The 14,073-nt window shown below is 39.6% G+C and overlaps 1 protein-coding gene and 1 pseudogene across 1 annotated transcript in view; both read right to left on the bottom strand.

Annotated features, from left to right (window-relative positions):
• Nucleotides 1-14,073, bottom strand: part of CUL3 (cullin 3) — a 45,929-nt gene that overhangs the window by 10,370 nt on the left and 21,486 nt on the right. Inside the window, exons 4-9 of the mRNA XM_042458730.1 lie at nt 11,564-11,678; nt 10,804-11,032; nt 10,461-10,606; nt 7,106-7,282; nt 6,074-6,244; nt 5,419-5,526 (exon numbers count right to left, since the gene is read on the bottom strand). Coding sequence (XP_042314664.1) covers nt 5,419-5,526; nt 6,074-6,244; nt 7,106-7,282; nt 10,461-10,606; nt 10,804-11,032; nt 11,564-11,678 — 946 coding nt within the window. The remainder of the gene's footprint in view (nt 1-5,418; nt 5,527-6,073; nt 6,245-7,105; nt 7,283-10,460; nt 10,607-10,803; nt 11,033-11,563; nt 11,679-14,073) is intronic.
• On the bottom strand, nt 12,645-12,820 carry LOC121927416 (annotated as a pseudogene).

Below are 14,073 nucleotides of genomic sequence, written 5' to 3' on the forward strand. Positions count from 1 at the left end.
TACCTATCGCAAACACCTTTGTTTTCTCTGGATTCAGCTTGAGTTTGCATCCAGGCCATTACCGACTCAAGACAGGCATTTAGAGGAGAGATGCCATCCTTGGTCACTGCAGCAGTCAGACGTAGTGAAGTAAATGTGGGTGTCATCAGCATACTGATAACATGCCCTGGACTGCGGCCAGCACACACACAAACCAACGCTGATAGTGATGGCTCAGCAAGAAAGGAGCTGGGAGACAGTCTACAGACCTTTCTGTTAGTCCGAGAGAAGCAAGCCACAAACAAAGCCAAGGTAAGGATACCAGAGTACATGGAAGTCAGTTCGGTCCAAGGTCAGGGCAGCCAGAAGGTAGCAATAGTCCAGTTCGTTCCAAAGTCGTAGGTCCAAGACAAACAAGGGTTCAGGAAACAAGAAGCCAATGCTGACAACAATCACAAAGAAGGATTCTGCAATAATTGCTGGCAAAGGGTCGGCGTTCTTCAGCTGCTTAAATGAGAAACGCCGTCCCTTGTGCCAGCTGTGGCTTATCAGCAGCTTGCCTCTCTGCAAGCCTCCTGGATCGACACACACAAGAACTCTCAGCTCTTCTCTGCATAAAGGAAAGAACCTCCAGGCTTGGTTCTTCCATGGAGTCACCACTAGGCTGCTGAGCCTCAGGAGGGATCTCCACAGAGCTAGGACCTTGCTGAGCTTCAAACCCTGGGGCTGGGAGATCAGGGCTGGAGTCTGGCAGGGCAGGATTAGGACCTGGTATAGCCTCCATCTCCTCTTGCACTTGAGGAACCACGGCCTCCTCCTTGTCCTGCTCTTGGCTGGCCATGACATAACACCACACCCCATGTCTCCGGATGATCTCTCCCAGCGGCTTCGTGTTGGGCCTAATACTGTCAGATATTCTACTTGTGAACCTCAATGGAGTCATCTGGGTGGTCACTGATGGAAACAGGATGCTGGCCTAGTTGAACCCTTCATCTGATTCAACAGGACTGTTTACAACCTTACTCTACTTTTATTACTTCAAACAGCATATGTTTTATTTTTAAAAATGCCTTCTAATTATAATCCTACACTTAGTCAGTTTACCACAAACAACAGTATCAGAGTTTTCAGCAATAAGGCTACCAAAGAACAGATGGCACTCTTTACATTTTGATATGGAACAAGCTAAGAGATGCAGAAGGAACAATTCCAATATTCATTTTGCCACACTGTAACATCTTCATTTTACTCATGGCCAAAATAGATGAGGCAGAAGATTCTGACAGAATCTTGCTTCTGTACAAATACATTGCGGAGACACCTGTATCACCATAACCATGATTCTGGGATAGGTGGGTTCATGCCTGCCCCTGCAACATTTCCCTCAATGAAAATATGCATTTTGGGTGCTCGTTGCCCCATTATGCAGATCTCATTTATCTATGTGTCCAAGAGCTGAGCCAGCATGGTGTAATTTTTTGAGTGTTGAGCATTGACTCTGGAGACTCTTGGACATGGAAACTCACCTTTGGAAAATTGCACTATGTCTCAGAAGGAAGGCAAAGGCAAATCCACTCTGAATAAATATTGCAAAGGGAAAACCCATAATAAGCTAAGTCAGAGATACTTTGAAGGTACACATCAACAACAGCAACAGCTGGTGTGTGTGTGTGTGTGAGAGAGAGAGAGATCTGACCAAGTTTGGATGATAAAATAGAAGATGTACAGAGTCCTAATGTGCTGCTTTAATGAATCAGAGTTGGAAAAGACTACAAGGGCCATCCAGTCCAACTCCCTGCCATGCATGAAATCACAATCAAAGCACCCCTGACACATGGCCATCCAGCTTCTGTTCAAAGCCATCCAAAGAAAGAGACTCCACTACACTCTGAGGGAGTGTGTCCCATTGTCAAGAAGTTCTTCCTAACGTTGAGGTGGGATCTCTTTTCCTGTAGCTTGCATAAAAAACTTAGTAATAAAACTTTAAAAGGAATATACACTACAAAAACTGTCAATGGAATAAATACTGCAAGATGCTTAACCAAATAAGATGTTTAATTATTTGATTATTTCCCATTACAAAAAGTGGATGTATGCCATCTGCTGGTGAAGCAGTTCAGTTAGACTTAGTTGTGAGCCATTCTACAGCTTAGTCCTAAAGCACATGTAACATATCATAGAAAGCAGGCTTTGTGCAGTGGTTTGTGTGTTGGACTATGACTCTGGAGACCAGGGTTTGAATCCCAGCTTGGCCATGGAAACCCAATGGATGACCATTGGCAAGTCATACTCTCCCATCCTAAGATGATGGCAATGCCAAACTCCATCTGAAGAAACTTGCCAAGAAAACCCCATGATAGGTTCACCTTAGGATTACCATAAATCGGAAATGACTTGAAGGCACACAACAACAACTCTTTACAACAATATGATCTAACTGACTACCAACTTACTGCCTTATAAACAGTATTCACATTAATGCAATTTTGAATGAAACTTCCTCACTTCCTCATACAATAAAATGTAGAACCAATGTTGCACACAGTGTATCTCTATTTCAGGTCCCAACAAATGCTTCAGGAGTACAGTGAACACAATTTAACACTACTAGTATTTAGATCTTTTGAAGAGTCCAGAAGCCATCAAGTGAATTTTTGAGAGCAGAAGCTGCTATTAGCACAGTACAAAGAAAACATTGTGAATCAATATATAATGTTAGATTTTAGAATTCAGTTTCTAGAAAAAGGTTTCTTTGGCTGGGATTATGTATCTTTTTCCCCCCATTACAGTCCACCATCCATTTTCACGGGGAATCTGTTCCAGACCCCCCCCCTCCCAAAAAACGGAGATTCACACGTATTCAAGCTCCATAGGCTTGAATGGGGCACGCCCCATGGGCCCCAATGAAGATAACGGAGATTGCCTCTCCATGAATAATCAAGAATATAGATCTCAAGTCCACGAGAAAGGAGGGGTGACTAATTTCAGAGTAAAATGCTAAAGGACATGCCAGGAATGAAGGGAGAAAATCTCTTTTACAGTCAAAGTCAGTTCTCTTTTGGCCGTAAAAGTTACTATGTCTAGAACTATAGATGTCACCTGATTCAGTGTGAATCAATATATGATGTTAGATTTTAGAATTCAGTTTCTAGAAAAAAACCACCTTCCAGTCTATCTCATCTTTTAATATTCCTTAGCCTTTTGATGGTTTCTTCTGTTTTCATTGCTCTAACCTATCCTTCCCTCCATCTTGTTTCAATTTGCTATCTTGCCACTTCCCTCCCTCTGCAGCCACTATTGTAGCTTTCAGAAAGTGATTACCCTCCATGATCCTTTTTTATCTCCAATGCCCCCAGCTACCTGCCCTCATCAAAACCCGATGTCAGACATTGCCAATTTTTCAGACCATACTTTTTTTGTGTGTGACATTCCACAATCTAATAACAATGCAGCAGTGATGCTAGACTCTTCCTTTTGAAATTCAAAAGATGTTGAGAACTTGGAGCATGTCCAGAGAAGGGTGACCAAAATGGTGAAGGATCTGGAAACCATGTTTTATAAGGAAATACTTAAGGAGCTGGGTATGTTTTGCATGAAGAAGAGATGGTTAGGAGATGATATGATAGCCCTGTTTAAATATCTGAAGTGATGTCATACTGAGGATGAAGCAAGCTTGTTTTCTGCAGCTCCAGAGAATAGGACCCGGAGCAATGGATTCAAACTATGGGCTTCAGAATTTCAGTTGGCTTGATACAGAATCTTACATTCTTTCAGCACAAAAACACTTTAATGAAAAAGGAAACATGAGAAGATCTAATCTGTCATAATAGTCACTTCTTTTTGCTCCAATTTCATTTGGATCCGAGTGGCAGTAGGGAGATCAGTCACTGTTAGAGAATGACTGGGAAAGGGGGAAAAAGATCCCAAGAGTAAACAGAGGGATGATTGGTGAGAGCAATAGATTTTGGCCTACAACTGCCCAGTCTCAAAGGGGAAATGTATTGTTACTTTAAAACAGCAATCAGTTGTCAATGACACTTTCTATCCCTGCTGCAATGACTCTCCCGAGAGTCTCTGTTTCCATAGAGGAAAGCTGAGAAATGGCTACCATATCAAAGTTTAATAATAATATTTATTTACTTATACCCCACTCTTCAGCCAAAAGGCTAGAAGGACCAGGTGCACAAAATCACTCCAAAACCAAGATGATAAGGTTTTGGAGAGAATCTCTGGAGGGCTGTAATTGGAATGAAGTACCGTTAATTACAGCCTTGACACAGACTGGTAACAGTTATTCACACTCCCATTTGGATTATGGCAATTCACTATATACAAAGTTCTCTATGGAAACAGTCCAAAAACCTTCTGTTAGCCCAAAAACAAAGCCGGTAGGCTGTTAACTGGGACTGGCTGATATAATCATGTGCGCTACCATCTGCACTGGCTACCAATCTGTTTCCAGGCCCAATTCAAAATGCTGTTTTAAACCTCACAGTCCAGAAACCTCCTGTTTGCCTAAAAATAAGGCAGGTAAGCTTTTAATTGTGACTGGCTGATACAATAATGTTATCCCTGTGCTCTGTCACCTGCACTGGCTACCAATTTAGTACAGCAGTATACTGTATAGTTTCCTAGATTATTGATCTTTCTACAGCAAAAGTTCAAGGAACACTATGTTTTTTGCAAGTCTGTCTTTGGAAATTTCAGCTAGTTCAAACTATGGCACCAAATACTGTACTAACAGGAGAATGCCACTGTGAATATGTATTATGTCAGCTCATAAGAAACAGTAATGGTTCATAGTTTATCTGACAAATTCAAAATGCTGGTTTCTACCTTCAAAGCCCTGAAAGATACGCAATGAACCAAATGCCACTTTCTAAACCTAGCCACAGTTGAGATCTTCATCAGAATCTTTTCTCTTTGTGCCTTCATCTATGGAAATAAGTAAAGTATCCAGCAGGGAGATAGTATTTCCTCTAGTTGCACCAGTTTTAGAAATCACTCCCCAAGGAACACTTGCCTGAAAACACTGGTCCCCTTTAGGAGTCACACAAAGTCTGTTCTCTTTCTCTGTGTTTAATACCATGGCTGATTTGAATTCTTTATTCTGAGATGCAGTTATTTTTCAACTGAAAATATTACTCTGTTATTTAGCTGCTCCTTTTTGTTTCATTTTGTGTGTGTGTATTAAAATCATGCTGTTTTATATTAACAATGTTTAATTCTTTTGCATTTTGTCTGAAACTGCACTGAATGTTAACCTGTAAACAAGTGACACACAATTATATAAAAAAATAAGCCAGAAATTCAATGCTGTATTAAGAACTAAGTTTTATTTTACTACTGTGTTCAGAATATGTGTGAAAAAGAAACAGAAATGTGAGAAATCAGCATTCAGATACTAGTGAGAGAGCAAACCAACAATTCATTTCTTACCCCTGTTGCCTGTAGATGTTGCCTAAATTCGTCCATTGTTGTGTTTGAGATGCTCATGTCCCTGAACATTCCTTCCAGTTTTGATGTGAACTGACATCCACATTCAGTCTACAAAAAAGAATGACATTATTTATGGCATATCAAGCCAGCTATTCAGAATCACAAAATAGAGGAGATATTTGTGTACTTTCCCCCCAATAATTTCAAATTATGACAAAAAAGAATATTCCACCAAGTAGTACATTATACACCCATGTTGGGGTCATAATATTAATTTATGTCACGATTTACACCAATCCATAATCTATAGAAAAATTTTATTAAATGGATGCAAAGGAATGGAAATAGAAAATAGCAATATATCTATCAAATCTCTCCAAAAAGACAAATAGGTTTAGGTGTTAAAATGCTGCGGGCTGATCATATTAAACTATTTTCAATTGAGAATGAAAATGATTAGAGGCCTAATTTTAGTATTTAGAAACATAACTAGTTAGTATTGTCAGATCTGACAGCTGAAATACACTGGCAAGTCCTAATATAACTGCAATTATCCACTTGAGGTATTATTATACCAACTGAATGTTGACATGAAACCAGAAAGATTTTTTTTAAAAACTACTAAGCAGAAGGGGATTGTAGGGACTGACCTTACCTTTAATTTAGAAATCATATTTTTCTCTGAGTCATCTGAAACACTTTTGTTGGTCAGAAGCCTCCTTGCCAAGTGCTGTTTATAGTATCGTTCAAATACATCCTTCTCTTGCATAAACCTAAACAGAACCATTGCCTTATCCAATATAGTCTCTACCTCTTGCTCAGTTAGCTGTAAAGACAAAAACAAAATAACGTGAATAGTGCCAATTGCTGTTGATACAAACTGTGCCCACAAAATTCCATGATTAAAGAATAACACTGACAGCTCAATCCAACGAATGTTTTGGCAGACATAATTTAACTGTGTTCAACCAATTGTATTCCCATACAGTGTACAAAGGATTACAGCCACAGACCTTTCAGGACAGTTTCATGTTTCCTATGAAAATCACACTTTCTGTGACTAACTTGGCCCTTATTGGAATAAACACTATTCCGAATGGACAAATGTGATGCCGCCTCGATCCACCTGGGAGAGGTGGGAAAATATAAATTATTATTATTATTATTATTATTATTATTCCCATGTTTTTATGCTACACCAGGCCACACTAGCCATGTGAGTCTAATTTGTTTACCCCTAATTCTGCTGTCGCTATTGTTTATCTGTTTTGCCTATTATTTTAAATTATGTTTTAAACTGTAAGTTGTTTAATTGTATTTTAGGGGAGTGGAATTGCGGGATATGGGGATGTATGTTTGAATCTTGTAAGTCACCCTGTTGTGTTGCACAGAGGGCAGGGATAAAAATATATTATTATTATTATTTCCTGCAAAGGCGCTATACATTAGAATACTGTAAAATGTCATAAAAGAAAATGTGTTCATAGTCTGTCCTCTCTCAATCATTTTTCTGCCTTTTAAAAATGAACACCTGTCTGGCTTTTGTGGCTGCAAAGTTATTTTCTGACAAGTATACAGAATTTGTTTACTCAACTGGATTTTAGAAGTTATATAGCATACACAAATACAGGTTTAAATGCTGATTTATTAAAAATTTGCATAGCTATAACTGAAAAAGTATACTTACTCCTTTGACTCCTTTTTTTAGCTTGTCATCAATAAATAATGAGAGATACTCTGGAGATCTGGAGTTGAGGTTGAGGAAATATTCAAAGTCACCCGCAATAGTTTGTTTGAAGAGTCTGTCATTATTAAAAGATTCTTGAAGGAAGCGGTCAAATCTACTCTTCAAATCCAGTAAACCCTTCAAAAACAAAGTATAGTTTTAGTTTTTGAATTTCTAATACATGCTCTAGCAAAATCATATCTGCTATTGAGATTAGATGACTGAATGTCATTTGCTAAGCAAACCAAGATTTCTAACCACGTGCTGACAAAATAATTGATAATTATGTTAATGAAAATGGAAAGTCTATTATTACTAGATAATTTATGCTCTTTTCAAGGAATTAATATGAAAAACATCTTTCCTCCTGGAAAGGCACTGGCATAATCTTTATTTCCCGAGAAAGGGCTCCTCCACTCATTATCCAAAAACTCTAATCTAATGCAGCATGTAAAGTAAAAAAAAAATTCCTTGATGTCAGGGAATCCCACTGAATGGTCTCCTACATGATAGAACAGTTTAGAACAAAAGGAATAGGAAATAAGTTGTGATTTTTTAATCAACTGATTATGGGGAAGACAAAGACATAATTACAGCACCAAAGAGAAAACATAGCTATCTTCCTTGACTTAAGAACATTAATTATTTTTACTCTGCATGGAATTTCCATTTGTCTTTGGAGAATAGATAGCACGGGAATGTCAAAAAAGCCATGCATCATCCCAGGATGGAAAAACCAGAGCAACACCAAGAAATTGACTCTTGGAGCATGTAAAACCTTCTGCAGGACATATCGCTCCCTAAAGACGCACCTGGATAAGGCATAATGTTCATCTTAATAATGGCCCCATACAGACAGGCCAAAATAAAGCTGTTTTGGGACACTTTGGAGGTATGCTGTTTAAATACTGCAAGCGTCCTAAGAGTCCAGAAGCCACACCAAAGCCATGATCCAGTCCTAAAGACTCGAGCACAGCTTTGGCGCAGCTTCCAGACTCTTAGGATGCATGGAACATTTAAACAGTATACCGCCAAAGTGCCCCGAAGCAGCTTTATTTTAGCAGTCTGTATGAGGCCAATGTTAGTAAGGCTATGCACTGATGACTGAGCAGCTTCCTATGTTCCTCAAAGAACATCCTTCCCAGAGATCAGATGTAGTGGTGATACCTCTTTAGTGTGCAATAATACTTTCAAGAGCTTTATGTTGTTCTCTTGCTCAACAGGAGACGGACAGGTTGCTTACCTGTAACTGTGTTTCTTCGAGTGGTCATCTGCGAATTCACACAAATGGGTTATTTCTGCGCATGCGCAGCAAACTCGGAAACTTCTAGAATCTCTGGGCAGAAAGTCATGTAACTTTCTGCAGTCTCTTTGCAACTTTTTGGCGGTAGCCCCGCCCATCCCGTATATAAAGCCCCTGGTGGCTCGCTCCTCTTCAGTTCCGAATGAGCCGCTAATCAGCGCGGCAACAAGCGTTGTCAAATGAGCAGACACTGAGGGGATGGATGGGTGGGTTTGTGTGAATTCGCAGATGACCACTCGAAGAAACACAGTTACAGGTAAGCAACCTGTCCTTCTTCTTCGTGGTCTCTGCGAATCACACAAATGGGTTAGACTAGCGAGCTGTAGTCAATGGAGGAGGGCGTGTCAAGAACCAACAATGAGACAATCAACAATAAAGTATGTAAACCAAACAACTGTGTAATTTATTGACAGTGCAAAGGTTTCAATGAATGGCAGAGAGTAACACTGCCCTCCCAAAAGCTGCCTCATGTCTGGCCCTGGCGTCCAGCCTATAGTGCTTAATAAATGTTGATGGCTGGGACCAGACAGCAGCTTTACATACATCCTCGAGCGAGATCCCTGTCAAAAAGGCTGAGGATGCTGCCACCGCCCTTGTTGCGTGGGCTCTAACCCGGCCTGGTAAGGGCTTACCCACCAGTTCGTAGCAGAGGCGAATGGTGTTGGACACCCACTTGGAGAACCTCTGCAGTGAAACAGGTAGCCCTATTTTGGCTTCGGAGTAACACACAAACAGCCTCTCCGAACGCCTAGAAGTGGAAGTTCTGTCCAAATAGAACGCCAGTGCCCTGCGGACATCCAGGGCATGGAGCTGGCGCTCATAGTCCGTGGTCGGGTTAGGAGCCAGGGTGGGCAAAACAATGTCCTGGTTCATATGGAAAACAGACACCACCTTTGGTAAAAAAGTAATGTCATCCAGAGACATGGGGCGTGGTATTATCAGTATGCTGATGACACCCAAATATGTTTATCAATGCCTCCAACTGTTGCAGTGACTAAGAATGGCATCTCTCCTCTGAATGCCTGCCTTGAGTCGGTAATGGGCTGGATGAGGGAAAACAAACTCAAGTTGAATCCAGAGAAAACCGAAGTACTTGCGATAGGTACCCCAGGTCTATGGAAGGAATTTTGTCATCCTGTCCTGGACAGGGTCACACTTCCCCTAAAGGACGAAGTTTGCAGCTTGGGAGTACTCCTGGATTTGTCTTAAATAGAAGCAACGGTCAGTAGTGCTTGGTACCAACTTCGGTTGATATGCCAACAGTGTCCCTACCTGGACCGAAAGGACCTTGAAGCAGTAGTACATGTTCTGGTAATATCTCGTCTTGATTTCTGTAACGCGCTCTACATGGGGCTAATCTTGTACCAAAGTTCAGAAGCCTCAATTAGTTCAAAATATGGCAGCCAGACTGGTCACCGGTTCAAGATTCGACCACATAACTCCAATTTTAAAAGATGTTCACTGGCTGCCGATTAACTTCTGGGCACAATACAAGGTGTTGGTTATTACCTTTAAAGCCTTACATGACTTGGGCCTGAGTTATTTGTGGGAATGCCTCTCCCTACATAATCCACCCCACACAGGGGAAGAATTTGTTGGAATCACACACAACCAGACTATAACTACCACTTCCCAGAAAGCCTTTACTGCAGCTGCTCCAAAACTCCGGAACAATCTCCTGGAAGAGATCCGTCTCACTACCTCCTTGGAAGCCTTTAAGAGGGTAGTTAAGAGAGATCTCTTCCAGCGAGCTTATCCACCTGATCACTTATAAGACATATTCTTCTACCTCTTTGACCTAGATTGAAAAATTTCTCTCCTCTTTCGCTTTGATAGTATCATTTTTGTTATCTATTTTTATATTCTATCGTACTATACTGCTTTTTTATTGTTGTGATTTATGTTTGTATATTGCATTTTGTATTGGGTTGTAATCCTGCCTCAATCCACCTGGGAGAGGTGGGAAAATACAAATAAAATTTTATTATTTATTATTATTAAGGCTTTAAGTACCTGAATATAGTCAACTGGATTTTTTCCTTCTCCTTCTTCAGATACAAGGGCTTTACCTTGTTCCCGCAGGTAGGAACTCATACACTCACACATTGTCTTCAGGCCATTCGGCACACGACTAAACAACTTGTACATGCAAGCCAGATCTGCAATAGAGAAGGAAGTATACCATCACTTACTGACGATACAACACTTCTTATATTAAGCATATGAACAAAGAAGGGTTTTCAAGTCTTTCCCATTTTCTTCTTCCCTAGCTTGTCATGGAGTTTCTTTTGGATCTCTCCCTTCCATATCCATCAACTTGAGACTTAGAACTGCAGGTTCCATCATACTGTCTTACCTTCTGTTTTTCCATTTTTCAGCATGTGTACAAGACCAGAGTTTTCCATCTCCACTATAGTCTTCATATGCTTGGAAATAAGCTCCCTCTCAACAACTTTTACAATTGGCTCTTCAGTTGATTTATCAAGGCAGTGCATAACACGTTCTATTTCTTCATTAATTCTAGCTTCTACTTTCTTTATATAAACTGAAGCACTATTTTCTGCTAAAAATTTCTGGCTTTCCATCTGAAATGGAATAAAGCTGTATGAATGTTACAACAAAATACATTATAGATATCAGCTCTCAATAACAAACACAACATTTCTAAAAAATATTTACTTGCATAGAACTCAATGTATATGTTTTCTAAGATCAAGACAACAACTATCTTTCCTGTGTGTGTGGTGGGTTCACTAATAAGTTCTCTCAGAGGCAGCCTCTTACTTTTTATAAAATTCACCTCCAGAAGGTTGTCTAATTTTAATATGGGCATTGAAAAGGAAGGCTGCTTTAAGGGAAGGGAGAAAGGAACACAACTTGAAAGTATAATATATCTGTATTTTCAGTTGCAAGCAATGTCCACCCCCCTTTTTTTTTTGGCTTGGTATCGGAGAGGGGAATTAACCTATATAATATTCAATATTGAAATTTACTTCAGCAAAATAATTAATTTATCTTTGCAACATTCAAATACTTCCAAAAACAAATATTTTAAGTGGACTACAGAAAAGCAGAGTGTTGAAACATCCTCAATACATTTGGATAATACACTGTACCTGAAAGAATTCTGCTGACATCTCTAAAAATGGAGCTTCAAAGTCTTCTTCATAGACCGATCTTCCTTCAAGGCCTAGAATCATTAGCATCTGGCAAGCATTCCTTATTGCTCCTCTGTTAAAATATTAACAGTAGTTAGTTTAAATTAATTTTTACTAGAAATAGAATTTGCAAAGTGGAGTCGAAGGCTTTCATGGCTGGCATCCATAGTTTTTTGTGAGGTTTTCGGGGCTACGTGGCCATGTTCTAGAAGAGTTCTAGAACATGGCCACATAGCCCGGAAACCCCACAAAAAAACTAAGAATCTGCAAACCCATCCAAGCAAATCCAACTGTTAGTCTAAACTAGTCTTTTGGAACCTTTTTACAGTGAATCTCTGCATAAAAATTATTATATCCAGAGCTCAAAAAAAAAAAAAAAAACAAACCCATGGAGTTTTTTTGCAGTCATAATCTCTCATTGGCCTGTTACAGACTGCCAAAATAAAGCTGCTTCAGGTCTCTTTGGAGGTATGCTGTTTAAATGATGCATGCATCCTAAGAATCCGGAAGCTGCACCAAAGCTGCACTCCAGTGCTTAGGAATGGAGTGTGGCTTTGGCACGACCTCCGGACTCTTAGGACCCATGCATCATTTAAATAGCATACCTCCAAAGAGACCCGAAGCAGCTTTATTTTGGCAATCTGTAACAGGCCATAGAATCTTTCGCAAACTCTTTGAGAATCTGAGGGTTCCCGGGAATGCTGTTTGAGAAACCCTGGTACCAGAAGTTACATTTAACACCAGTAAAAGTAACTGGCTACTTTAAAACGACATCAATTAATTCAAAAATATTTAATGCCAGTAAGACATGTAGCTTCAGAACCATGCAGTATCAATAAAAGCTTATAACCTACAAAAAAGACTTATAAGGTGAATAAAAACCAAGTACATATTGGTCATATATGAACTGCTCATGAATCAGGTGAAGGTTAGAATCAGATATTTATTGTGACTGTCTTGATATTATAATTAATAATCATGAATATTTGTATAATCCAATGTCATATCCACATTATATGAAAATTACTTGAGATTGACAATGTGTTCTATTGCAATCAAAAATATTTAATAGATGATTCTGCCCAGCAAGCAGATAGCACAGATTATCAGTTTTCTTTTACCTATGGATGGGGGGAACCAAATACACTGATTTGCCCAATAACTACTGCCTTTATGATACTACACTTGATCTTAGCCAAAAGGCCGAGAAGCGATTGTAAGGGGGATGAACAGATGTAAGACGAATGAGTGAGTTCTGACTCAAACCCAGAGCTGAAGAACCGAAGAACCAAGGAATTGTGCTTTAAACATATCTAAAAGACCAAACAAGATGGTTCCGCGCAAAGCACTGATGTGACGAAAGTATTTGGCAACCGAGGCGAGGAAAGTCTGAAAACTTGGAAGCTGAAGCGGGGTGCCGTCCAGGTGTGACGAACTATGACCAGGAAGAACCTTACCTCCTGAGTCGCCATGATGAGGAACTGACAGGACAATGGAGAGCTTTGAACAGGATGAGCTGCTTTGAACACGGACTGATCTGAACAACCTGTCTGTCCTCCCAAATAGAGGAAGTTGAGTAATGGGCTGCAATATTGCAAGACTTCAGCAGCCAAAAGCCAGAGAGAAGAAAAAGTATAAAGACCCTGGACTGTCATCTCCATTTTGTTGGCATCTACCGCGGCAACGGTGTCATCCCCAGCCTTCGAGAACAACTGATCAATGTTCGGCGGAAGGAAAGTGTGTGTGAGTATTGTATGAATGTGTGAGTGAAAGAGCTCTTGATAATCAATGTTTGTGTTACTTGTGTGATTCAATAAATGTTACATGCATGGTGTTTAAAACCAAATTTGGTGTCTCAATGTCTTTCTCAGCCTTGCTGTGAATAGGTCCATGGGGAGAGAGGTTCTCATTACACGCTCTCAGGATAAACAGGTTGCCCTTACAATCTTGGGCATAACACAGATTTGACGTACGTCGACGGATATTTTATGTTACTTCTGCCTCCCATTTCAATTCCAATTTTAATTCTGTTTTACTTCCTATGGTAACTATCTTACATATTACTGTTTAATTGTTAACTATTTTATTTTATCTGCTTATTAGTATATCCTTTAGCACATATTGTATATATTTTAGATATATATAAGCTGTATACAAGTAGTGCATGTTCTGGTCCTGGTGCACGCTTAGATTATGCATATGTATTTATATTGTATGGAGGTTTATTGCACCTAGTGCACTATATCTACATTTTATATTAATAGCTGTGTGATACTGCTTTTTATTATGTTACTAGTATTTTGAAATGGCCCTTGGGCTACTCAATAAATTGTATTGTATTGTATTGTACTGCCTTTATGTTATGGAAAATTCATGTAAATTATCTCTTCTTTAAGTAAGTGTTCTTGCTTAGTGTACAAGTTTGTAGGTGTACACACATGCATGTCCATAGACTCAACTAGTTCCCC

This window comes from Sceloporus undulatus, chromosome 3 (genome assembly GCF_019175285.1).
Source record: "Sceloporus undulatus isolate JIND9_A2432 ecotype Alabama chromosome 3, SceUnd_v1.1, whole genome shotgun sequence".
NCBI lineage: Eukaryota > Metazoa > Chordata > Lepidosauria > Squamata > Phrynosomatidae > Sceloporus > Sceloporus undulatus.